The 23023-nt window shown below is 48.8% G+C and overlaps 9 protein-coding genes across 9 annotated transcripts; 3 read left to right on the forward strand and 6 right to left on the reverse strand.

Moving 5' to 3' along the window:
* Window positions 1–476: 476 nt before the first annotated feature.
* On the forward strand, window positions 477–1462 carry EDB91DRAFT_210814 (uncharacterized protein). The gene is made up of 2 exons (XM_041326457.1): window positions 477–1165; window positions 1219–1462. The coding sequence occupies exons 1-2, from the start codon at window positions 690–692 to the stop codon at window positions 1301–1303; spliced, it is 561 nt and encodes a 186-aa protein (XP_041178806.1). The 5' UTR covers window positions 477–689; the 3' UTR covers window positions 1304–1462.
* EDB91DRAFT_210809 (uncharacterized protein) lies at window positions 1413–3374 on the forward strand. The gene is made up of 4 exons (XM_041326456.1): window positions 1413–1613; window positions 1672–2352; window positions 2400–3170; window positions 3228–3374. The coding sequence occupies exons 1-4, from the start codon at window positions 1521–1523 to the stop codon at window positions 3303–3305; spliced, it is 1623 nt and encodes a 540-aa protein (XP_041178807.1). The 5' UTR covers window positions 1413–1520; the 3' UTR covers window positions 3306–3374.
* Window positions 3375–4308: 934 nt separating this feature from the next.
* On the reverse strand, window positions 4309–5780 carry EDB91DRAFT_1124547 (transcription factor iws1). Its single transcript, XM_041318363.1, has 5 exons — window positions 5703–5780; window positions 5588–5651; window positions 5306–5530; window positions 5010–5250; window positions 4309–4957 (listed from the first exon to the last, which is right to left on the reverse strand). The coding sequence occupies exons 1-5, from the start codon at window positions 5724–5726 to the stop codon at window positions 4393–4395; spliced, it is 1119 nt and encodes a 372-aa protein (XP_041178808.1). The 5' UTR covers window positions 5727–5780; the 3' UTR covers window positions 4309–4392.
* A 67-nt stretch (window positions 5781–5847) lies between these two features.
* Window positions 5848–8621, forward strand: EDB91DRAFT_1124549 (uncharacterized protein). The gene is made up of 3 exons (XM_041318364.1): window positions 5848–6491; window positions 6562–8065; window positions 8122–8621. Exons 1-3 carry the CDS (start codon window positions 5918–5920, stop codon window positions 8183–8185), a joined length of 2142 nt encoding a protein of 713 aa, XP_041178809.1. The 5' UTR covers window positions 5848–5917; the 3' UTR covers window positions 8186–8621.
* A 92-nt stretch (window positions 8622–8713) lies between these two features.
* Window positions 8714–9531, reverse strand: EDB91DRAFT_1124550 (uncharacterized protein). Its single transcript, XM_041318365.1, has 2 exons — window positions 9064–9531; window positions 8714–8997 (listed from the first exon to the last, which is right to left on the reverse strand). The coding sequence occupies exons 1-2, from the start codon at window positions 9247–9249 to the stop codon at window positions 8950–8952; spliced, it is 234 nt and encodes a 77-aa protein (XP_041178810.1). The 5' UTR covers window positions 9250–9531; the 3' UTR covers window positions 8714–8949.
* A 1312-nt stretch (window positions 9532–10843) lies between these two features.
* Window positions 10844–12647, reverse strand: EDB91DRAFT_1124553 (periplasmic binding protein-like II). Its single transcript, XM_041318366.1, has 10 exons — window positions 12574–12647; window positions 12437–12517; window positions 12320–12374; window positions 12157–12246; window positions 11995–12081; window positions 11853–11923; window positions 11677–11789; window positions 11430–11624; window positions 11293–11366; window positions 10844–11238 (listed from the first exon to the last, which is right to left on the reverse strand). Exons 1-10 carry the CDS (start codon window positions 12593–12595, stop codon window positions 11148–11150), a joined length of 879 nt encoding a protein of 292 aa, XP_041178811.1. The 5' UTR covers window positions 12596–12647; the 3' UTR covers window positions 10844–11147.
* An 814-nt stretch (window positions 12648–13461) lies between these two features.
* On the reverse strand, window positions 13462–15545 carry EDB91DRAFT_1346117 (uncharacterized protein). Its single transcript, XM_041325876.1, has 11 exons — window positions 15437–15545; window positions 15276–15372; window positions 15152–15226; window positions 15046–15090; window positions 14928–14981; window positions 14791–14853; window positions 14554–14733; window positions 14325–14499; window positions 14045–14272; window positions 13757–13993; window positions 13462–13701 (listed from the first exon to the last, which is right to left on the reverse strand). Exons 2-11 carry the CDS (start codon window positions 15279–15281, stop codon window positions 13688–13690), a joined length of 1077 nt encoding a protein of 358 aa, XP_041178812.1. The 5' UTR covers window positions 15282–15372; window positions 15437–15545; the 3' UTR covers window positions 13462–13687.
* A 1027-nt stretch (window positions 15546–16572) lies between these two features.
* On the reverse strand, window positions 16573–18634 carry EDB91DRAFT_211091 (heterokaryon incompatibility protein-domain-containing protein). Its single transcript, XM_041326459.1, has 2 exons — window positions 18243–18634; window positions 16573–18183 (listed from the first exon to the last, which is right to left on the reverse strand). Exons 1-2 carry the CDS (start codon window positions 18480–18482, stop codon window positions 16669–16671), a joined length of 1755 nt encoding a protein of 584 aa, XP_041178813.1. The 5' UTR covers window positions 18483–18634; the 3' UTR covers window positions 16573–16668.
* Window positions 18635–20967: 2333 nt separating this feature from the next.
* Window positions 20968–22690, reverse strand: EDB91DRAFT_1247007 (uncharacterized protein; the record flags this gene model as incomplete). The annotated part of the gene is made up of 12 exons (XM_041322752.1): window positions 20968–21174; window positions 21224–21275; window positions 21333–21564; window positions 21623–21757; window positions 21816–21875; window positions 22122–22135; window positions 22195–22223; window positions 22288–22326; window positions 22382–22396; window positions 22449–22468; window positions 22519–22551; window positions 22618–22690. The coding sequence occupies 12 exons, from the start codon at window positions 22688–22690 to the stop codon at window positions 20968–20970; spliced, it is 909 nt and encodes a 302-aa protein (XP_041178814.1).
* Window positions 22691–23023: the final 333 nt, after the last annotated feature.

The following is a 23023-nucleotide window of genomic DNA, read 5'->3' on the forward strand; positions in this document are numbered from 1 at the left end:
CTTCACTCAATCTTGAACCATGATGACGGAGAACATTGGGCGATTGTCATCGCTGCCTACAGAGCTGATATGTCACATCCTATTTTTCCTCACCCCAAGAGATCTTTGTCGCTGCGCAATAGTGGTCAGATATCCCCGGTTCTATGTTTCCTCCGAGGCTAACTTCTGGTTGGTGCTAGACCTGTATAATGTTTAGGAACGCGGCCCAGAATTCTGTCCACGTTCAACACAAGCTTGACCTTTATGCTCAGGGCTTCCACTGAGACCAATACTCAGGATTCGATCGACTTTTTCTGAAAGAGGGATTCATTTAACAAATTGGTTTTCATGTCGCGGTCGGATTTCCATGTGAACACTGTTTTTGAGGAAGCAATGACTACTGTACACGCCGCCATCCAAGGGAAACAATCCATGAAGTGTGGGCTTTGGCGGATGTCGAGAAAATACGACCTCTTCCTTCAGGAGTATGACACAAGTATCAAACTCTCCCGGACGTGACCCAGCCACAGATTATCCCCTAGGCCGTATCACATAATGTTATACACATTACAAGAACTCGACGGGTCTCCTCAGCGCCGAATCACGTATCTCCCTCCGGGGCGAAACTATTCAACTTCGCCATCGTGCGCTATTCATGCCACTCCATCGTTCCAGGGCCCAGCTACGTTCCCTCTCTGGAGTCACAAATCATGGTTTTAGAGATGCTGTCTTCCGTATCGGCCGAGATTTTGGGCATCGATGGTCATTTTCTCCGAAAGGGCCCTGCGGGTCCTGCACTCACGACTTCATGTCAAAATCCCCTGGTCGCACTGGGGACCCAACATACTTGCTTATTTCCGCATCACAAAAGCCACCGAATCAGTGAGTTTGGTAGCAGATCGGCCTATGCTCTTCCTCGATATCGTACCCCTACACCTAGACATGGACTGGAAGCACTCTCCACTGATGGTCGCTTCCGATACGCGCACATCTGGGACTTCAATCGGCAAGCCGTTGCACGTTCAAAAAATACGCACGACCCTGCCTCACCGGACTATATCAGGCGTTTTTCGTTGGGGATTTCATCTCGCATCGTCCTTACATTGCTACCGTCCGCCACGAGTCTTTTTAGGCGCGTGGCTTTCGCGGGCTGTTCTTGGACCAGGATCAGCTTACTTTGGTATGGGTAAGATGTTCTTAGTTGCAGTACAGCGATGGATTGATGTGGTCAAACTGTAGTTGCGAAATGACGGCGCGGTTGATATTTGGGTCGTTTCCCCTGAGTTGGCAGCCGATGGCTCGGACTAGAACAAGTTCATCATGACTACAATGCCGATATTGATTGTTGAATTTTGATGCAGACCGACTATCTCAACAGTGCATGATGGATTGCGGTCTAGATGTACCTACTGAGTATCAAGATTTACTTTGTGCGGCATTACATACGTAATTCATCATTTTGCCGCAGCCTGGCTAGTCCTGACACACTTTCTACCGTCGATTTCCCCGTGCCCTAGTACTATATTTCTAAACCGATAACGATGGCGGTTGGATTCTTATCGCTACCTACAGAGCTGCTATGTCACATCTTACTCCTCCTCACACCAAGGGACCTTTGTTGTGGTGCAATTCCAGTCCGCTATGTCCCATGGTTCCACATTTCCTCATAGGCTAATTGCTGGTTTACGCCAGACCTGCAAAACCTTGTGTTACGCGGTCCAGAATTCTGCCCACATCCAATATAAGCTTGAGCTCTATGCTCAGGGCTTCACTGAGACCGCCACCCTGGATTCGATCGGTATTTCCAGGAAGATGCACTCACTCAAGAAATTAGAATCCATGTGGCGGTCTGACTTCCATGTAAATATTGTTTTTCAAGCAGAAGTGACTACTTCCGCCACCCATGGGGCACAATATATGAAGAGTGGGCTTTGGTGGACGCGGAGAGATCACAATCTTTTCATTCAGGAGTGCAACCCAGATATCAAACTCTTCCGGACGTGGCCCAGCCACAGCTTGTCCCTCAGGTCGCAGCACATATTGCAGTCAGTTATCGTCGACCCTGTGCAGGATCTTATGGTCGTAGTCTCCTCGCCTTCTCCCCACGTTGCGAATGATGCCGACCAAGACCACTGTGTCTTTTCGATGGAGTTTTATATGTTGTCATCCCAGCTTCCTCATCCGGACTCTGCTTGCGCTTCTCTGGAATGCAAACATACTGCTGAGGTGCCCGCGGTCTACTGTGTTGTTTGTTTGAGAGGGCCTGTAATCTATGGCGATCGTATAGTTATTCCCTATTTCATAGAACCACATCCGGGAAGTCCTGCTATCCACATACAAGTGGTAGATTGGAGGAAAGGACAGGCACAGAGTGTAAGTTCCATCTACTCTTGAAAACTCCACAGCTGAGCATACTACAGTTTCCTTTAGGTCAACAATCTGGACAACTTGGCATGTCCCGACATTTCCATCTAATTGACCAACAGACGTTGGTCGTTATCGGCACGAACGGCCCCATAACCTTGTACACATTACAAGAACCTGACGGTTCGCCTCAGCGCCGAATTACGTACATACTTCCGCAATACTCTCTTCCACGTCCATTCTACTATGTTGTTCATGTCACCACATCGTTCCGCGGCGCAGCGGCTCGCCCAGACCTTATGCCTGGCTATGTGCCCTCTCTGGAGCCACAAATCATGGTTTTGGAGGTTGTATTGCCCCCATCGCCCGTTATCCTTGTCATCGATATGGCCATTTTCTTACAACAGGCCGTACACTTAGAGACACCTGTCGAGATTCCGTGGTCAGACTGGGGACCCCATCATACGTGGTGCTTTCCGCACCACCCAAGCCACCGAATCAGTGTGTTTGGTAGCAGAATGGCCTATGCTCTTCCTCAAGATCGTACCCCTGAACCCGGAGAAAGACTGGAGGCACTCTCCACTAACGATCGCTTCTACGTGCACATTTGGGACTTCAATAGGCGAGCCATTGCTCGTTCGGAACATACTTGCGACCCAGATTCACCAAATCTCTTCGTGCGCAAACCTGGTCGGCTAGCTGAATTGCCCTTGTGTAGAAAAATTACCTCGAACAATCCCTACATTGCTACCGTCTGCCATACTTCTTTTTCGACGCGTAACTTTAGTGGGTTATTCTTGGACCAGGATCGGTTTACTATGACATGGGTAAGGTGTTTTTATTTGTGAATACAGCGCCGATGGTTTAATGTTGCCAAATTCTAGTTGCGAAGTGGCAGCGTGGTTGATATTCAGGTCGTTTCCCCTGCACATACAGAGGTTGGCTCGGACCCTACAAACTAGTAGGAATTTCGGTAGCTGCGGCGGTGTTATGATGAACACGACCAACTATACTTCGGTCAGTGTTGTGTAAATTGATCATCAACACATTGTAACACATATTGCACATAGTTCATGTCTTGGACGATGTGGGTTGTCGCTCTCATGAACGCGTCAACGTTTGTATGTGTCTGGGAAAATATCTAACACTTCTTAATGTTCGTCATCGTAAAGTGCTCACGAATTGTTGGGGAGCCATGCCACCTACTCTCTGACGTGACGTCTCGTGCACTGATTGACTTATGGATGGATAGTTAATCTTGTCATCCGCATTGCCTGCAGGGCGATTATAATAAGCCCTCGGCTCGTGATCTTGGCCTCGGGTACCCATCCCCCCGCCCGTGGCTAGCGAATTCGTCAAGTCCGATAACCCACTTGCACCCAGACCCTCACTTTACGTTATTCAATGCATGTCTACACCTTCTCCTCTGTATTTCACCCTCTGAAGCCTTGAGCACCTTAGTTTATGAGTTGTTTAGCATTTCGCTCTTCCTTGTCGTCAACTTTAAGTTGAGGGGTCAGATCTTCAGAAGCCAGCATGTATATGATGCGGAAGCGCCATTCCGTGAACCCCCGGTCAGGCGGCACAGGTTACATCGTTGCCTGATGTTAAGCAGTAGGACCTATCAGATCTGCCCTACAAACGATTGTGATAATTACTCGGGAATCGCTTGACTAGCTGAATAGTCAAAACTTTCCTCGACGACGGGGCAACAAACGCCCCGACCACACCAGTAATACTATTGTGGTTTCCTTGTGCCGAAAGTCGTTTCTCTACAAAGTAACTTAGACGATTGTTACTGATCAATCAGACACTATTCTCAACAATTAGAATACAAGAATACCCCTGACACGAATCGCCAGCATGCAGTGCTTATACACGGGTTGCCATCTTCCTAGAAAGGGAGACCTGTATCGTCTTTACAGCCTGGTGCAAGAACCTTGCAAGTCTCGTTTCCATACTCAGTCTTTGTTAACGAGACACTATATTCTCAACAATTAAAATACAAGAATACCCAAGACACAAATCAAAATCGTCAGTAATCAATGGTCATGCGCGGGTTGCCATCTTCCTAGAAAGGGTCCTCAACCGCTCAGCATTAACTTTCCTGCGCGCAGTATCAGTTTCCACACTCGCACTGCTCTTCACGCCCGCACTAGTCCTCGGCGCAACCGTGTACGTGCCGAGGTTCTTTTGCGGAATCATGACGGCGTTCTTCCGGATACGGTTCTTTTCTCCCTCCTTTGCACGGGCTAAAATAGCGTTAAGGCGTTCGTTCGTGCGTTCGGTGCCGTCTTCCTCGGCGATTGGAACGACACGGTCACGGTATGAGGCGCTGCGTTTGATTATAGGGCGTGACCATGTGGATACGAGCTCGTTGGCAATGCGTTGCACGTCAGCTGTGACGCGCTTGCATTTGGTGTAAAATAGAACGATGCGACCCAGACCGGATTCTTTGAGTACAGCGCTGTCGATAAATTCCATGCGTTTCAAGATTGGGAAAAAGTCACGCTGGATGTTAAGGGCCGGGAGTGAGCGGTCTGGGAGAGGTTCCAGCCAGCGCCGGACGCCTTCTAGGAGGTTGTTGTCCATTATAGATTGTGAGAGTGATTGCCTGAAGGATATTATTAGCGTCAGGGCATCAAACAAAGAGGGTGACTGCGTACTTGCGGAGGACCTCCATTACTTGAGGCAGAAGTTTGAGCTTGTTGGTTGCGGGGAGCTTCTCGCGGTTAGCTTGTTCATCATCAGCTGCGGCACCAAGCATGGCCTCCCTGAGACGAGACACTTCCTCATCTGCGAACCGGTCTAAAATCTCCTCGTCATCTTTTTTGGGTTTCTTCTGCCGATTTGCTTTTTTCGGTTTAAGAATAGCATCGAACTGCATGTCTAGCCGAAGTTTATTTGCTGGACGAACGGTTTATCAGAACCGATGATTTTATTTTTTGAGGAGAAGACTAACCTTTCTCAGGGGGTAGATCATTGAGGTCTTCCTCGGTGAGTTGTTGTTTTCGTTTGCGCTTCTTCTGGGTCCTGCGAGGTTCGTCATCCTCGCGGCGTTTGACGCGACGCTTTGGTTTTGCCTGACGCTCCTGCACGTAAGCATCGCTTGATTCGCCAGAGGAGAATGCGTCTTCTTCGGCGGGGCGGCGCTGCTGCTGCTGTCTCTGACGCTGCTGTGGGGCATCTGTGAGAGAATAAAGTACGGTAAGTTTGGGATGATGTGAGAAGGACAAGAACGTGCCGTCTTCCTCTGAAGATAGTTCAGAGCCATCACCGAAGATGTCGCGCTCGAGATTATCGCCTTCCTAGTTGCGGTTAGGGTTGTTATTATATGATCTAGTTGAATTAAAACCTACTGCTGGTGCCGGTGCTGGTGCCATCAAAGTATGGAGACAATGGGTTAAGGCAGTGACTTGAGTTATTAAGCAAACAAGTGTCAAGTGGATTACGTAATGGAGTATAGAACAACGCCTAATTTGTCGCTACCCCTTCCATCATCATAAAGTCAGTTGACATGAATCACTGAAAATTAGCGACTGTCGATCTCCCCTACCAACGCCAAATTTTATTGATGTCCTACACTTCTTCTTTCCTTACCATGGATCCATACGCTGAACGTACTCCATCTCTTACTAACTCGGATTCTTCCAGCACTAGTACTTCTAGTATTAGTGATCCCGTCTCTATGGATCCGCCATATACTGACAGAGACAGGCCTCTACCTTCACTTCCTCGTGAACTATCCAGAAAATCATACCATATACCTTTTCCTACTCCAAAGGAAAAGCGAGCATACCCCACAGACCCACAGCGCTCGGCTAGGAGGCCGAGCCTCGTTCACGAACGTCCTCCGCAGCCAGCTTCATCCAAAGTCAAATCAATAGCATGGAGGAGAATGCACCGCGCGGCCGTTTATACACTCAAGCAACCCAACGTTCTTGAACGCTTACTGCAGTTCATACCATGGGCTGACTTTTATGCTCTGTTATCAACTTGCTCCGACATGAGGCGCCTCTGGGATACCCGGGATCTGCGAGACGTCATACTATCCCATTTCGTTCCCGGCTACGGCTACGCCCTCATGTATCGTGACCTCTCTAACTATCAAGATATGGACATCTCTCTTCAAGACCTTGACCTCTTGCGTTGGTGTCCTATTTTGTTCGGTTTCCCAACCCTCTGACGTTACCGTTACTGCGCACCTGTCAAATTTAGATGTTTCACAACGTGTTCCCCTCCATCAATACCCAGTGCACGCACTTAGGAGTATATCGAGCCTAACGCCTAGCCGAGATTATGACGCAACCACCGCAAAATTGACCCACAAGCTAGCCATTCTATGTCTGACTCACTCCCGCTTCGTACTCCTCCTTCAGTCTCTCGTCCATAGTTCTCCTCTCCCCTTGCCCATCGATCAAGATACCCAGTTCCAACCCGCACGCTTCACATCCATTTCCCCACCGCTGCCTCATGGCCTCCGCGAACTCACGTTCCCTGCCCCTCTATCATACGTATCTGACGCTTCCGAAAAAACTCCGTCAGGCGCTTATTTCCCAGGTACTAGATCAGATCCGGGACGCTCCATGATTAGTCCCCGTGATCACGCAAGTAGTACACGCTTATCGCAAGAGTCTATTTCAAGGGGCCGCGATACTTCAAAACCCAGGGTCTCCGCTGATTTTAATCTGCCGGTCAATCAACGGAAACAAAGGAAGCTTTCCATATTCGGTGCGAAAAACCCTCCGCCCCCTCCGTCAGAGCCCCGGTCTCTCAAATACTACGATGCAAGATGGCGGCGCACCATCGCTGCTGGCTCACAAACACAAGTGCCCGCGCAACTCGGCGCGTACGCGAGTAATCGGACTTTTTTTTCAGAAGATGACATCAGAAAGTCCGTAATGCGTACCCACAGGCGCACAGGATCTAGTGAGATGTCTAGTGCATCATCTTCCATCAGTGGCAGCCCTTCCCCACCGTTCTCTCGGAGGTCGGATGGCGTCTTTAGTCTCTCCACGGGCTCTCCACATGACCTTCACGCTGCGACTTCACGAATCCGAGCGCCCGTGCTGCGCGTATTCGTACCTTGCACAGGCCTCATCCCCGCAGCAATCTCGTTATGCGAACAACAATTAATCGACAACGGTCTCTGGGAACACATGTCAACTGGTGACATTGTCTGCAACTTCGGCTATGTCCCTTCCACGCCCGAATCGGACGAGACTTCATCGTCATCACAAGAATCAGACAGAAGCGCGCCACGCAGATCATGGCTGCTTTACAACGGAGACTCGCTCGTTCCCTTCGTACCTCCTGCGCCCCCGCCCGTCGATGACCCCCTCAGCTTGCCGTCACCGCTGTACTACTCGCACCTCATGCCTTCGCACGTTCATCCCCTATTCGCATTCGCACCCCCTGGCGGCGGCGGCGTCCCCGAGCTCAATCTCGTACAAACAACAGAACGCGTCCGTTCACCACAATCTCGCGGAGGGTGGGCCGCAGCGAAGAAGCATATGTGGGTCGCACGTGCACGCGTCGGAATGGGCTTCGTCGACGTTGACGATGGGCTTGGCGAAGGGTGGCGCGGCGAATGGATCCTCGAGACGGAAGGCACGCGCGAGGGGCGACAAACCCTTGTAGACTGTCTCTCAGGGGACGCAGGTGAGGTTTTCGTGTGGGAGTTTGTGAGGGGGAAGAGTGGCGGTGGGCAAATATGGCTAAAGTGAGTTTTTTTTGTCTTGTGTTCATTTGATGGGGGCGCTGATGGTGTTCCTGCAGACTTGTACGACCGCTACAACCTCCTTCGGACTCATTGAGAGACCTTCGTATTTTACGATCGTGAATGAACTATTGTTTTTTAGAGAGGACGCTTTTACTATATTCCCCATACACAACATTAGTACGCTGGACGCTGCATAACATTCTTTTACATATTTCTTTACTTTCTGAATTTTTCACAGCGGTCGCCGTAGGGATATTTGTCGACTATATTCAGGGGATCTGTGACTGTTATCTACTGTTGCATGCTTATCTACGTCTCCATACTAACTACACACGCGCCTACTTAGGCACCTTCGATATCCATGCCGTAGAACGTTGCTATTCAAGGACTCGGATCGTGTATGCGTATTATGTTGTAATAACACAGCCCATCCAGAACATGAAGATTAATTAATTGCTCTCCAGACACAATATGACTGACGAATAATGATACAAGTCTCTTCAAGCATCAAACGAGCGTACAGATCCAGGAATTGCTCCCGTGGGGTCACCGCGCCGGCTTCTTGGAGGACGCTAAACATCAAATCCGAGAGCACGTTTATCACGAGGTTACGAATGCAATGACAAGGGCACGTGCCCCCAAGTCCAACCTGTCCGTAATAACTTTCGGCATCTTGGCGTAATCCTCTGGGTACTTCTACAGCTTCGAGCCACTCCTGCGCCGTACAAATAAACGCACGTTCAGTGATTCCTCAGTCGAAGATGTACAGGATTCGGAGACATTGCCGTAACATCCGTTTCGGGATACCCAAAGGTCTCCATCATAAAAACACATGGACGTGGTGCGAGAGTCTGTCAAGGAACGTGCGCACTGCAGCTGGCGGTTCATGACGAAGCATTTTGCAGAATGCAGATCCAGGGGGGTATCGCTTCGTGAGTGGTGTGCTAGTAGTATTACAATGATGCTGACATAGTCCGCTTTTAAATCGTCGAATGTAGACCGGCCAAGTCCCAACGCCATAACCATTCCCACATAAACGCGTTCGTCGAACCGTCGTTGACGGAATCAACGAGTCCGCGGATATCGTTATATTGACTGCGCACACCGGCTTCTGCGTTAGTCATGCCAACGAAATTCGAAGGAGGGGGAACGCATCGGACACGCACCTTGTAATTCGAGTTCATTTGTGGGCCACCCCTGCTGCAGCGGCATGATGTACGCCATCGTCTGAACCCGCATCACACATTCCAGTACATAAGTCACGAACTCATGCTGAAAGCGTGTGATTTGGGGTGGACGCTCACCTGCCGTTTCTTGAAATACCGAGCGTGTTACCTCGGAGGTCGGGGATCTGGTAGATGGGAGATCAGCTGGCCTGTACCACCTGGATTGAATGATTTATTTCAGAACATTGTGGGAGAGGATGTGCATGCAGGGGGGCGTACTGGGGCACTCGACGAGAGTGAACGTCGAACCTTTGTCTTCCGATGCTTCGAATTAGAGGAGAACAGAAGCGTTCTCGGACTAATAGAACTGTGCGTCAGTGTCTTTGTCTTCGAACGGGTTGAGGAGACGGTACCATATCCGATCCTTGAAAGTTAAAACCATGATAAGAGCAGATGAAGACACTGAGAAAGGTCGGTTGAACGTTTCGTTCTTCGAGAGGCTGTGACCTTTAATGTTGGCGCATTGCGAGTATCGACAATCTACTGATATCTGCAGCTGTGTAGGCACTACAATACCGGTCACTAGTCGGCATACCACACTTCAATACAAGTGTCCAAACTCCCATCCTCTGACGTCACCGGTTTAGCTGTAGCAGAACCAGCACGGATTTTCTCCCTCGTCTGAATCATCTTCCGCAGCGCAACTCTCAGGTGCTTCTCCACGAACTGATCCCCAATAGAAGAGTTCATTTGGCCGAAATCTGGTATGCTCCACCATGGATAGAGTTTACTGTTGGAGTCCTTGGTGAAGTACTTCTACTTTCCCGGACCAACAGATGTGTTGTACGTGTCAAATAGTGCATGGCACGGATAGCATGATAGTTGTGAAACCCCAATGTAATTGGCAGGGGGATGGTTAGGACTAAGTGCGTGATGCCCGAGGAGCAGGGCTTCACAGTGAATGCGTGGCGTCTGGAACTTCTTGTAGTCTTCGTCCTCCTCTTCGGACCATTTGCTTTTCTCAGCCGCGTATGCCTCCATGGCAGGAATGACGACCTCCTTGAAACGAACATGTCGTTTGATGATACGATGGATGAACTTGGGCATGGAAAACGTATAGATAACACGCCGAAGCTCCCATTCAAGACGAGGCATGTTAGGACCTTTATCGGGTCTGGGGGTATCTTTGACGTCACCCCCTTGTTGAAGAAGGGAGGAGCGGATCTGTTTGAGCCGCGAAAGGACGTCCCGTAGATGTCTTTGAAGTTCTTCAGGAACACTGTCATTACCTGCGACGTGAAGGACACAGCCCTTAGGTTTCAAAGAGAGGGAGACAGCGATAGCTTGTCCGCTAGGCTGGTTGATGGAGATAGGGGCCACCGCGTCCAATAAGGCAATAATGTGCTAGGATATCTCGTCATGTTCAGGGAAGTTGAACTCCTCTAATATACCGATCTAAGGATCTGGCTTATTTTCGCTAGGACATATAGTCTGCATGATGGCTAATAGGATCTCTGGCGATGCATCAGGATCCGTGGCAGGTACGTGTGTTCGACTAGCCTGAAGAGAGGGGCTAAATGCATAAAATCACATGCACGCAGGAAACTTTAAACGCGATAGCAGTACTGGCCGGTACTGAGCACTGATTGGGAGAAAAAGCTATTACATATACACTAACTCGTGCGCCAAGTGCTGCTTCGGCAAGTTGTCCTACGGTTACGTCCTGGGCCAGCAAGTGCCGCAACCATAGGTGCGGTCCTACTAAACGACGACTGCGCCTGCTGCTACTCCTGTGTTGTAACCTACTCGCCCATCCGAAACTACTCAACGATAAGGCATTGCAATCATGGTGGGATTTTCTCTCCACATACAGGATATGATTTGACGAATAACGATATTTAATTATGATTAATGAATCAAACCAGCGTCACGACATCCAGATCCAGGAATTGCTCCCGCTTGACGTCCCCTTCAGGTGGGGCCACCACGCCAGCTTGCTGGAGGACGCTGAATGCCAAGATCAATACGAGGACGTCACGAACGCAAGGAAAATGCACGCACCCCAACGTGTCCGTGATAACTTTCCATGGTATCTTAGCGCAATCCTCAGGGTACTCCACAGCCTCGAGCCACTCCTATGGTATATAAATACACGCTCAGCGCTCCCTCGACCGGAGATGTACGTGATGAGACATCACCTTAACGTCCGCTTCAGGATACCCAAACGTCTCCATCACAAATTTCACGCTCGGTCCTGCACGTGCCTTCGCAGAAGCGAATGCACGGACGTGGTACGAGAGCCTGTCGAGGAACGTGCGTACGGCCGCTGGCGCTGCGCGCGTCGGGTGCGCTGCGATGAGCCAGGAAGGCCATGGCGTTGGGACTTGGCCGATCTACATTCCACAAATTGAAACCTGACTAAGTAATATGTGTGATACAACTCACGAAACGGCACTCTCCACCATCTGCAAAAGGCTTCGTCGTGAACCATTCCCACATGAATGCGCTCGTCGAACCGTCGTTTACGGAATCGATGAGCCCGCGGATGTCGTTATTGACTATGCATCGGATTTTGCATTAGTCAACCCGAAGGAGCCTCGGGGGATGGATCGGACACGTACCTTGGAATTTGAGCTCATTCGTAGACCAGCCCTGCTGCAGCGCCATGACGTACGCCATCGTCTGACTCCCGCTGCATCGCATATCCCGGTACATAAGTCACGGACTCGTGGTGGAAGCGTGTGATTTGGGGTGGACGCTCACCTGCCATTTCTTGAAATACCGAGCGTGCTGCCTTGGAGGTCGGAGAGCTGGTTGTATGCTGAGGGTTTGTGGCCTGTGATGACCGCCCTGTGCGCAACGTATGATGACAATCATCATGTATTTATCGTAAGTCAATCGGTGTGAGAGAGAAATTGGATGCACCAGCGGAGCGGCGATGTGACGTAGCTCCCTACGAGCTTGTACGCCTCTGAGCCGTTTGCGATCCCTGCAATCAAAGGATCTGTGAGCGCTCTGTTTTGAAGCGCGTGGCATTGGATGACAAGATTAAATCAGAGATATTATTTTGAAGATCGGGCGGGCGTACATTGCGATATCTATCTCATCGTTCGTGAGCCGAGAGATCAGCTGGCCTGTGCCACCTAAGTTGAATGATTTGTTTCAGAAATATTGTGGGAGAGGATATGCATGCAGGGGGGCGCACTGGGGCACTCGACGAGAGTGAACGTTGAGCCTTTGTCTTCTGCTTCGAATTGGAGGAGGGGAGAACAGAAGTGTTCTCGGACTGGTAGAACTACGTGTCAGGTGTCGTTGTCTTGGAAGAGTTTACGTAGACGGTACCATATCCGATCCTTAGAACCATGATAAGAGTAGATGGAGACACTAAGAAATTGCTGAGAAAGGTCGGTTGAAGGTTCCGACGTTTCGTCCCTCCAGAGTTCTGCGACTTCTAATCTAGGTGTATTGGCCCCTGTCACATGTACATCGGGGCCCGTGGTGAGAGCTATGTAGCTGCTAGCAGTATAATGCCATTATCTAGGACTTTTGTACATGCATGCTACCACAAAAGCTGCTCTTTTACGAAGTGCAGACCTGTGGACACGTGTACTTTGGAAACAAGTGCGTTGTTAGTTAACTACACCCGTCACACTGTATCCGCGACTGGGTCACTGGGCCCTACTTCGGCGGCGTGCGCACAGTGCGTAGACGCTGTGGACTAAGTGCGTGATGCCTGAGGCCTGAGGAGCAGGGCTTCGCAATGAATGTGTGGTGTCACTGTGAAGGTGAAAGTGAAACTTTGTCCATCGAAAGAAGTGGCGTATGCTGCGAGAGATACGATGGTTTCTGAAACCACGCGTTTCACGGTTTTGTCATCTGTGATATGGAAACTCGTGATGGTGTCCTCTGAAATGTGGAAGGTGGACTCAGGTTAGACTACCGGATTGATTGGTTCGATCGTAAAGGAGTCAAGAACATTTCCTTGCGATACGAGTAAACGATGTTCTTCGGAGGAGTGTGTTCATATGGCGGCTGAGTGAAAACACCTCCGAAAGATGTCTTCTGAGCAGAAATGGCTTCTTTGGCAAGTCACTTTCAGGTCGACGAGACGCTAAGCTCTAAATCAACTTCTGTGGGCAGTGAGGGCATAAAAACTTACAAATCTCTCTCCCATGACGTCAACCTCGAGTTATCATCTCTCCAGCGACCACAGTACGAAGATCTTATGCCGTATCAAAGTTGTATGATATGCAATTGTTTACATAAAAAGCTTGCTCTGTATCTGTCTCAGATATGTACCAGCCAGTCTCCAGCAAGTAGGTTTCATTGTATTATTTTCTACTATCAATAATGTACATCCTCCTTCAATGTGCTTCCCATAGACATACAGATGCATATATGTTTTGTATACATGTTAATGATGATATCAAGGATATCAGGCAGACGCATCTGCACTTCAACGCTGACCGTCTATAATAACATGTCAGAAAAGACGAGCGAGCGAAAGGTCCAAATAGGTACTCACAAGCCTTGGTCTCGAACTTGCCAATACCAACAATGATGTTTTGAGGCTCCTGGGGCTTGCCAGAGAGGTAGTTCTCGATGATGCTCTTGGTGCCGTTTGCGTAACGAGCCTGAGCATCAAGAGTGGTACCAGAATAGTGGGGTACCATGCCGTTACCACCGCCAAGGACGTTCTTAGCCGTGCGCAAGACGTGGTCTTTGGGTGCGGGCTGGACGTTCCAAACGTCGCCAGCGTAACCTGTTGTAATGTTAACTCGATATAAAGATATCAGGTAGTGAGGTCACGAACCGTTCAGGTGACCACTTGCAAGAGCAGCAGCTACGGCATCCTTGTCACAAATGGCACCACGAGCGGTGTTGACGAGCCATGCACCCTTCTTGAAGTGCTTGAGAAGGTCAGCGTTGACAAGGCCAATTGTACCCTCATGCAGAGGGCAGTTGACAGTGACAACATCGCACTGCGAGACGAACTCCTTGAGGTCCTCGACGCGACGAGCATTGATGGCCTTAGCAGCCGCTGTAATTGCATGAGTCAAGCTGGAGATGAACGAGTATAGAGTGGTACGAACCTTCAGGCAGGGGAGCATAGTCGTAGTAGATGAGCTCCTTGCAGTCGAAGGGCATCAAACGCTGGAGGACGCGGTAACCGATACGACCAGCACCAATAGTGCCAACGACTTTGCCCTCGAGATCGAAAGCGTTGCGAGCAATATCAGAGACCATCCAGTCTCCACGCTCGATCATCTAAAGATGGCAAGAAATCAACAGAGGGAAGCACGCGCCAGGAGGTTGCCATACCTCGTGTGCTGGAACAAAGTTCCTGACGAGCAGGAGGATAGACATCACAACATGCTCAGCGACGGAAACGACATTGGAGCCCGAGACCTCCAGGACCTGAATACCACGTTTGACAGCGGCGTTGAGATCAATGTGGTCAGAGCCGACACCAGCGGTGACACAGAGCTTAAGATTCTTGGCCTGTCAAGTATGAAACCGTTGAGCATCAACGACTCAATCTAGAAATGATCAATATACCTTCTGGACCAATTCTGCAGTGAGGTACCCGGGGTGGAACGGGGTCGTGATCAAGATCTCAGCCTAAGATAGAAAATAAGTACCCGGGGATATATACGCAGATACAGTAGTAGGGCTGTACTGGAGCTTGGACATACATCAACGATGTGCTTCTGGAAGTCGCTGTCAGGGCCCTCCTTGGAGTCGGATACCTGCACAAATGGATGGATTGAGCAACTAAACAAGCATGATAATCAAGAGGAACACGACACATACGATGAACTCGTGGCCTTGGGACTCAAGCCACTTGCGAATACCGAGCTGTGAAAGTTAAAAGTAAGTATGTTGTAGCTAATGATCTATCATTCGAGACAAGACGAACCTGGTTCTCCACAGTACCGAGGAGACGGGGCTCGCTCTTAGCAGCCTCACCGCCCTTGTAAAGGATAGCGATAATCTAGAAGCGCGTCAGATCTTGTAATCGATAACAGGGGGTGCATCATCACCTTCATGACTGGGTTTCTGTGGACTGAAGAAAGTTATGTGGTTGGTTGTGAAAGGGTGAGTGGAGAATGGGTCGTTTCGTTGTCGAAAGTCCAGGATCTTTATAGGGGGACGCCCTGGGCGTAAGCGCTCCTGCATCTCGGTTGACAATATGTGGGCCTACCGCTCTCTGTGCACATCATGGCTTTCCGGTTTTTGCCTTAGGAAAGGGATGCAAGCGATACCGCCGTCCATTTGACAGATTCCATCCATTCCGGATCACGTGCTACGCATCCGATCTCATCCATTTATGCCTGAGCTGTAATTAGCGCGTCGATAATCAAATATACTGGTCGGCGAGCGAATGAACGAGCAGATATATCTGATGGTGTTGCTCGCAGCTACGAAATTAACTTGATCCGAACAGTGACTGCGGCAAATTTTCCGTGACGTCGTTTTCGACCTGCTCCGCAAGGTACACGAATCTATTCTCGTCAACGGTCGTTCCGGAGGAAGGCGCTCGCACAGTTGTTGTGCCATATGCGCATTGCGGACGGGATCGGAAGAAACCATTTCTTGCTCACGTTAATCTATGTATATACAGCGGACGTCCAAGTTCACCAACAGGATAATGATATCATAGAAAACCCGGCAGCCCAGAAGGTGAGGCTGTGACTGTTCGAGTAGTCAGACTCGTCTCACGTTCGAACGGAATACTCCTTACCATAATCACCCGAGTGGACCTGTTCAAGTACGTGATTGTTACCGGAGAAACACCACTTTCTCCTGCGCACTCGAAGCAATCCAGGCGGATTCATGAATGATACCCAACCCAACACGCTCCATCAAACCCTCATTCTCACTTACCGCCATCGCATATAACATACATCCAGAGTAGAACCCCCCAAGACTTTCTTCGTCGCACACGCCAGGGCCCACACTGGTACGGGAAAGGACGACGAACTCAAGAGAAGCCGGTGGAACAGGGTCTAATGGCAGTATGACACTGCCAACCCAAATGGAAGAGCTGGAGAGGATATTGAAGAGACCATGGTAGAAACGTGCACTTGATTTTTGGTCTTCTCTACCGTCATCTCGCCGTACAACGCTAAAGTGGCTGGAGGTCGTGCGGAAAATGAGGGTACCTGGCTCCAGTTGTCGATGAATGTCTAGCGTTAGCTGTGATGAATCTAAGATCCCTTTCGGTGAAGAATATGGGTTCATCGCTGCCTGTGACCTAGGATGTACAAAGACCCGGTGAATACGGCGAACATCAAGCTGCACTGTATCACCACTATGGTCCACGATATACCAGGGATCGATAATCGTTTCCGTCACTCTCGGTTGGTCAGAATGACTATCGAGCCAGGCATAGAGTGTTTCCCCCACGTAGCGAACAGCGCCACGCCATGTAGCTCATGCCCAAGAAGGCCAGGCTGACTTGCCTTCGCCAGTGATCGAACGACGAGCGCGAGGAGTGCGTGGATCATGTTGCCAGACAAGCGCATGCTCGAGGTCTGTCAACGACATTCCAAATTGAAAGGATTTGGCGGGGTCACCCCTACCAAGCTCAAAGCCTTTTGCCAAGACATTCGTCATTGCAGTGATAGCATCGACAATGTCTGACTCCACGGTAAGGTTACGCCGTGTATACGGCCCAATGGCATACATGTAATCCATGACGGACTGACCCGGTGGGGTATGCGTAGGTTTTCGAAGGTAGGTATAATTTCCTGCACCTTTATACCGCAAAGGTTGGGTAGACGATGAGAGGAACTTGCTTTCAGCGACAACGTCTTCGCAGAAGATATCACATTTGCACTCAAAGTAGACTTGTTGCCCAGTGAAGTATATTCTTCGGCGGGAGAGCATAAGCTCTTGATAAGTCCAACCACGCGTGCTCCAAGCCGATAGATTGAGAGCCTCGATAGGTGGTGGCAAGGGCACAGAGAGATGAAGTCCTTGAACGACCTCGATGTGCTGCTGCGGTGGTCTAGTTCGTGGACGAAGTCCTGGGAGAGGGTCCCGAGCCGACGTGCCGCCAGCAGCATAAATCGTGAAATAAGACCCGCCGTAAATCGAATCCATAGCGTGTATCTGAATGGTCTTGTCTTCTATATCATCTTGAATGATGCATAGAGTGTCAATCCATAGGTATCGTTCGCCAAGTTGTCGAACGAGTTGAATCGAATCTATGATGGTATCGGGGAAGTTTGTCATGTTCAACCCGCCAGGCGTGGAGCGCTCTGCGAAATTATCCTTCGCCGTCCAATACTCTGCGCCAATGCCTCCCCATATGTAGCTGAGGGCAACATAACGACAGGCGGGAGGTGCAGGAACAATGGCCATCGACACCACATCCACTATTCTCATAAATCCCGGCAGGCTCCTGTTGTCGCCCATCCACCAGACACTTTCACATATATCTCCATGCCCTTCCTCGCACAGCCCGAGCCATTTCTTCACCAGACCGACATCCACAGTATCGTTCACTCTGCGGCCATGAAGATCGGTCGGTCTTCCAAACTTGAACGCGTCTTCTTCCATGAGCTGGATTTCTAACACCAGCGAAGTCCGCGCTGCCATGATGGCTGGATATATCTCCCGAGGGCGATCCGGTGCATTAATGCTAAGGCGGTGGCAAAGTTTTTTGGGTTTGGGCGTAGGCTCCAGAAGGCAGCCACAATCTAATGAGAACAGCTCACATTCAATCCCGGAGAGATCGAGGTGAGGAAACTTGTCCAACAACCATGCTCGACGGACAACTGAGGATATGAGGCGGCAGAATCCGCATTGGTCGGATTTTTTCAAGATGGATGAGACTGAGCCGAGTGGAATCGCTTTATCTCTTGGAAGGTCGTCGAGGAGAATCTGATAGAAATCTAGTTGTGCGCAGATGGAACAGAGTGGTGCGTCGGGAGTATGGTCCCTCTGTTCACCCACTTCAATGAGTCTGCTGCGCTGGGAAAGGATGGAATTGAGTTCATCACCTGAAGATCATTTCGTGTTTGATCGTCTTGTATGAGGGAGTCGGATTCGGAGGTCCTATCAGATGTGACATTCGCTTTGTGTTTGCGGACGACTAATAGCCAAAGAACCAAGATACCAGCAAAGCACCCTCCAATACCTCCAGCGAGGGCCAAACTATGTGCAGACACCAGACTGAGAGTCTCAAGACAGCGAGCGGAGGCTGTCAAGAGTGAACTTTGAATGTACTGTAGGCTTCGCATGGATATGATTACCTACCAGTGTTCATTAGCCTCCATTGTGCGTCGATCATGATGGTATCATAGAATAGAAGGCTACAAGCAGGATACGCACTTGACTGGTTGTACCCTTGAAGCTTCAACAGGAGAATGATACTGTTCTCCTTCTTCAAATTCCAGTGACTACGGGAAAAATTCACCACAAGAACATTGGTTAGCACTAGTAGCGAGAGATGCTGTGAACAGTGTTATTACGTACAGCAACGAGGCACCCTTATTGGCAAATAAGTGGTAACGCCCCTGATCCCTAGCGAATTGGAGTAGTTATACTAGACACAAACCTGCCTCGGCAATGCCAACTCCAAGACAGGATCGCACTCCAACGAGTATCTGACATGCAAAGCCAACATCAAGTGAAAAATATGGAGAGCATCTTCACTATTCCTAAACCCATGAGTAATGTCCTGGCAACGGGACTCGGGAGAAGGAAAAAGACCTAGAGTTGTAACATCGGGAGGTGACGTCTGTCTCGAAGGCACATACGGATGGTCGGTTGCAGACAAGTTGCAGATCCGGGATTATCCATCTAACATCCGGGCCCGGGCGCAATAAGTACCGATGATGCGACCTCTGCTTCCGCAACAACGACCCTCGTTCAGAGTTCAGAGTGTTTATTCCTTAACCCCTTTGACCTGCTTCCCACTATGAGTGACCCCATGCCGTTTAGGCTGTCAAATTGACCACGAATACATTTTTTCTTATTGAATGGTGAGTCCGTGTCATGACTTACAAGAAGATTTCCCGCATCTCGTACCCGAAGACCGCCCGGACAATGCCTCTAATATCCTCAAGCCCCTTGGCTTTCCATTATCTCCCCACTGGCCAGACCTGCTACTAGGCAACATGCATCCCAAACGTCGCTTTTTCATTACCACTCGGGAGTCAGGACACTGCTACCCCACGTTACTCATATCGTCTTATACTCCTTTTTATTTATTTCTGAGCTCCCCTAGCAGGCCCCTTCCCATTTTCACCTTCTCACTCCTCGAACATCCTAGTACCAAGACCTTCAGCCACATGCGCCTCTATCATGCCTGATTATCCACACTCTCATGCTACTCGCGCAGTTCTCAACAGCGATGTGCATCAGGAAAAAGCCCGGTCACTATATAGTACTATATAGCCAGGGTAGACCGTGTAGCTTGGTAGTCAAGACCTTTCTATATAGTATGTGAGGCAACTATGTAGTACTATATAGTGCTATGCGCAACTCCTGTAGCTCGTTGTAGCAACCAACTACAGGTGCTACAGGCTGCTACAAATCAGACTGGGTGATCGATGATCCACAAAAATGATTACCTAATTGGCCACTTTATTGTTTGCCATAGACTTGGTTTGAACTATCGACCACCTGATTAATTGACACAATTTCGAGCAACACTTACCACTAGACTACAGGACCTTGTACATATGAAAGTAGCATCTAATATATATACCATAATCATTGGACTTAGAATAATAATTTATCGTCTAATACGATAGTCTACCATTAGATTTGATAAGGAGTGACTATGGTAGATCTTAGGAATTTTTTCGAAGAAAATCAAAGTTATAGCCCTTGTCAAGGGTAGCCTTTCCATAGTCTCATGACATTTTTTAGTTAAGATCCTAATGAGTTATCAGCAAAATACTACGAAGTGGTGTGTTCAAGAAAGTTCAGGCACGCAAGTAATATGACTGATGTTTCCTTAATTTTCCTTAGCTGACTTGCAGCCACTCACGTATGTACTATGGGTGCACCTGTAGCTGCCTGTAGCGCAGTAGTAAGCTCCTGTAGCTACCTGTAGCACGGTGTTTGCCTTGTAGCTGCATGTAGCGTGGCTTTAGACTATATAGCACTATATACGTAAATGTAGTGTAAGGTGTGCCTACATAGTGCTACTGTGCCTACATAGCACTATATAGCTGTCACCCGGGCTACAGCATTTTTGGGTTTTTCCTGATGTGGAAAACTTGATTTTCATCGGTTATATCATCGAAGTCTTACCTACTGAAGAGGAACAGGGATCGGAACAGGAAGATGAAGATGAACATAGGCAAATTGCTGCTGCCTCTCAGCACGTTAAACAACGGTGCTTGTATCATGAATGGAGGCCAGACTACCATTACAGGGTGTGATATTGGTAACTCAGTCGTAACCTACGGATCTAATCGCACAATCAACTATACATACTCTGCACCATGCAGATTACAGACTGTGAAAGGAACCAAAACATGATTTAACGTACGAAGACGCAAAGCACTCAGTTAGACTCGATAATCTTGGAATTCCACATACTCCGTCTGGTAATCAATCCGAGCCCTGAGAGGGATGTAATAAAATATGCATAGATTTATCCAGACTCATTCCTCCTTTAAATATACTGCGGAACACCGAATAACTGATATAAATACCACGACGAAACTTAGAACAAAAAAATCTCCTGCTCCCAACAAGTATTCACATCAATTATGTCTGTTGCACACCGATGCTAGTTGACACATGCATGCGCTCAAAAACAATTGAAGTCATGGTGCTTGCTGCATCGGAGTCGGTCACGAGCTTAGCGTGATATTGTCGAACGCTAAGGATCAGGCGTGGCCCAAGCACACACATATGCATGAGCAAGAAGATTTCAGTAAAACCACCATAAATCCCAGTTCCCGAAGATAAGTCCTATAGAAATGGTGAACAGTGCTCAGAGCTCAGTAACACATGAACATACCGCAAGTGCTGGGGACATGAAACCGATCTCGAAGCAAGAAGTACTAAGATAGCTAGCATATGCGGAATATCAGCGGAAAAAGATAATCATACTCGCATGATGAGCTTACCTCGCAAAGTAAACCAGATGAGTTTTTATTAAAACTGTGAAACAGTCCCCGATAAACCCTCCTGCCGATTGTCGTCGCAGTTCACAGAAGTGTTTTACAGCAATCCGGACTGCGAGACACACTGTGAGGACTTCCCATACAATGACCAGTATCCAAGCTATCGAATGTCGAAGTATGCCATCTCCCTCAGTCTGAATACTGCATTGATAGGTTCCGGAGAGAACGAATTCCTCTGGGATTCGTCAATGAGCCTGGCGCGCATAAGTCTTTCATCCGTGATTAGAGCTTACCCCCTGAACCACCCCTCATTGATATTGCGGGCATCGAAATAGCGGCGACGAGTAAAGCCAGGAAGATGGCGACGAGAAATATCAGCACCGTTCTGGATTTCTGATACATGGCATATAGCCGAGTGATCATGATAACTTGCATGATGTTTCAGTCAAGTCAATAGCATTGAAGCATTGCAGCTACGTAGCTCACCGCACAGAAATACTTCTATGGCCACAGCCACCCAATTGATTGTGTTGAACATCACGTAGCCTGATAGTGATCAGCCTCGGAGAACCACGTACTCCAAACAGACTTACAGCTATGGCAGTCGTTATATTGAACCAACAAGCTGGTCAATAATCTCACTCACCCCTACATGGGAGCACAGTTAATTGGACAGGAATAATGGGCGTCATTGCAAGAATACACACTACGTCTGTCACCGAGATTGTCGGAACACTGACTACATGCTGCCGGTCAGAACAAACAAAACACGGCGAATGTGAGCAGACATACGGTACATGTTGATGCTGATTGTGAAAGAAGGCTGATTAGCACAAATGCTAATTGCTTAGCCATCCAAACATACACAGCATATATTATTCCAAAGTAGCGCACCTAGGATATTTTCATGTCAGCACAACTTGCCAACCACACTTACGACACAATATTAGCTACATACACTGAGATACAGAACAGTCATCAGGGACCAGTGTTGCCTCTGTCGTGAATTAATTGTATTTTCACGTTGTCTTCTGACGTGGAACTCCGCTTACCCAGATGAGTTCAACCTATAAAATCAGTCTTAGCGAGATGATTGCTCTGGTACTGGCATCAACCTACCTCTTGTCCGAATGATAGTGCTAGAAACATCATAAGGATATAAGCGGTTCTGTAATACCATCTTGCTCACCCCAATCATACACGATCCCAGCAGTGGCGGCAACTATGAAACCGCAGCCAAGGTTAGATCGAGACATCACCGTCATCATCTGACTGGCTCTCTACGAACCTATGAAATAGCTGGCGAGACGGGTTCCATTAATGAATGGCCACCAACTAGGATCATCTGAGATAAAGGTCATAGTGGATGAGTGTGAGGGAGTGGCAAACTGGGTGAAAGATGGCGTTTGTTATAGATATACCACCATGGAGCGTTTTTATTGTCAGGGGAAAGTCAATGCAGGGTCAATATATTGAATCAAAGTAGGTGTTGGTCATGAAACCGCAAATCAGTCAAATGCGTGCAATGTTTGAACACCGCAAAGATCGAAAAATTGTTCGTGATTTCGCCAACTTGCTTCCAATGCCATTCTTGAAATGTTCATGCTACACTTGCATCAGTTAAGGAATCCATCAATGAAATCATGTATTTCATCCATTCAAGACAGGCCAATGTATGATGCAATCATCGAAAA

This window comes from Suillus paluster (assembly GCF_016628075.1).
Source record: "Suillus paluster strain FC165 chromosome Unknown EDB91scaffold_17, whole genome shotgun sequence".
Classification (NCBI taxonomy): Eukaryota; Fungi; Basidiomycota; class Agaricomycetes; order Boletales; family Suillaceae; genus Suillus; species Suillus paluster.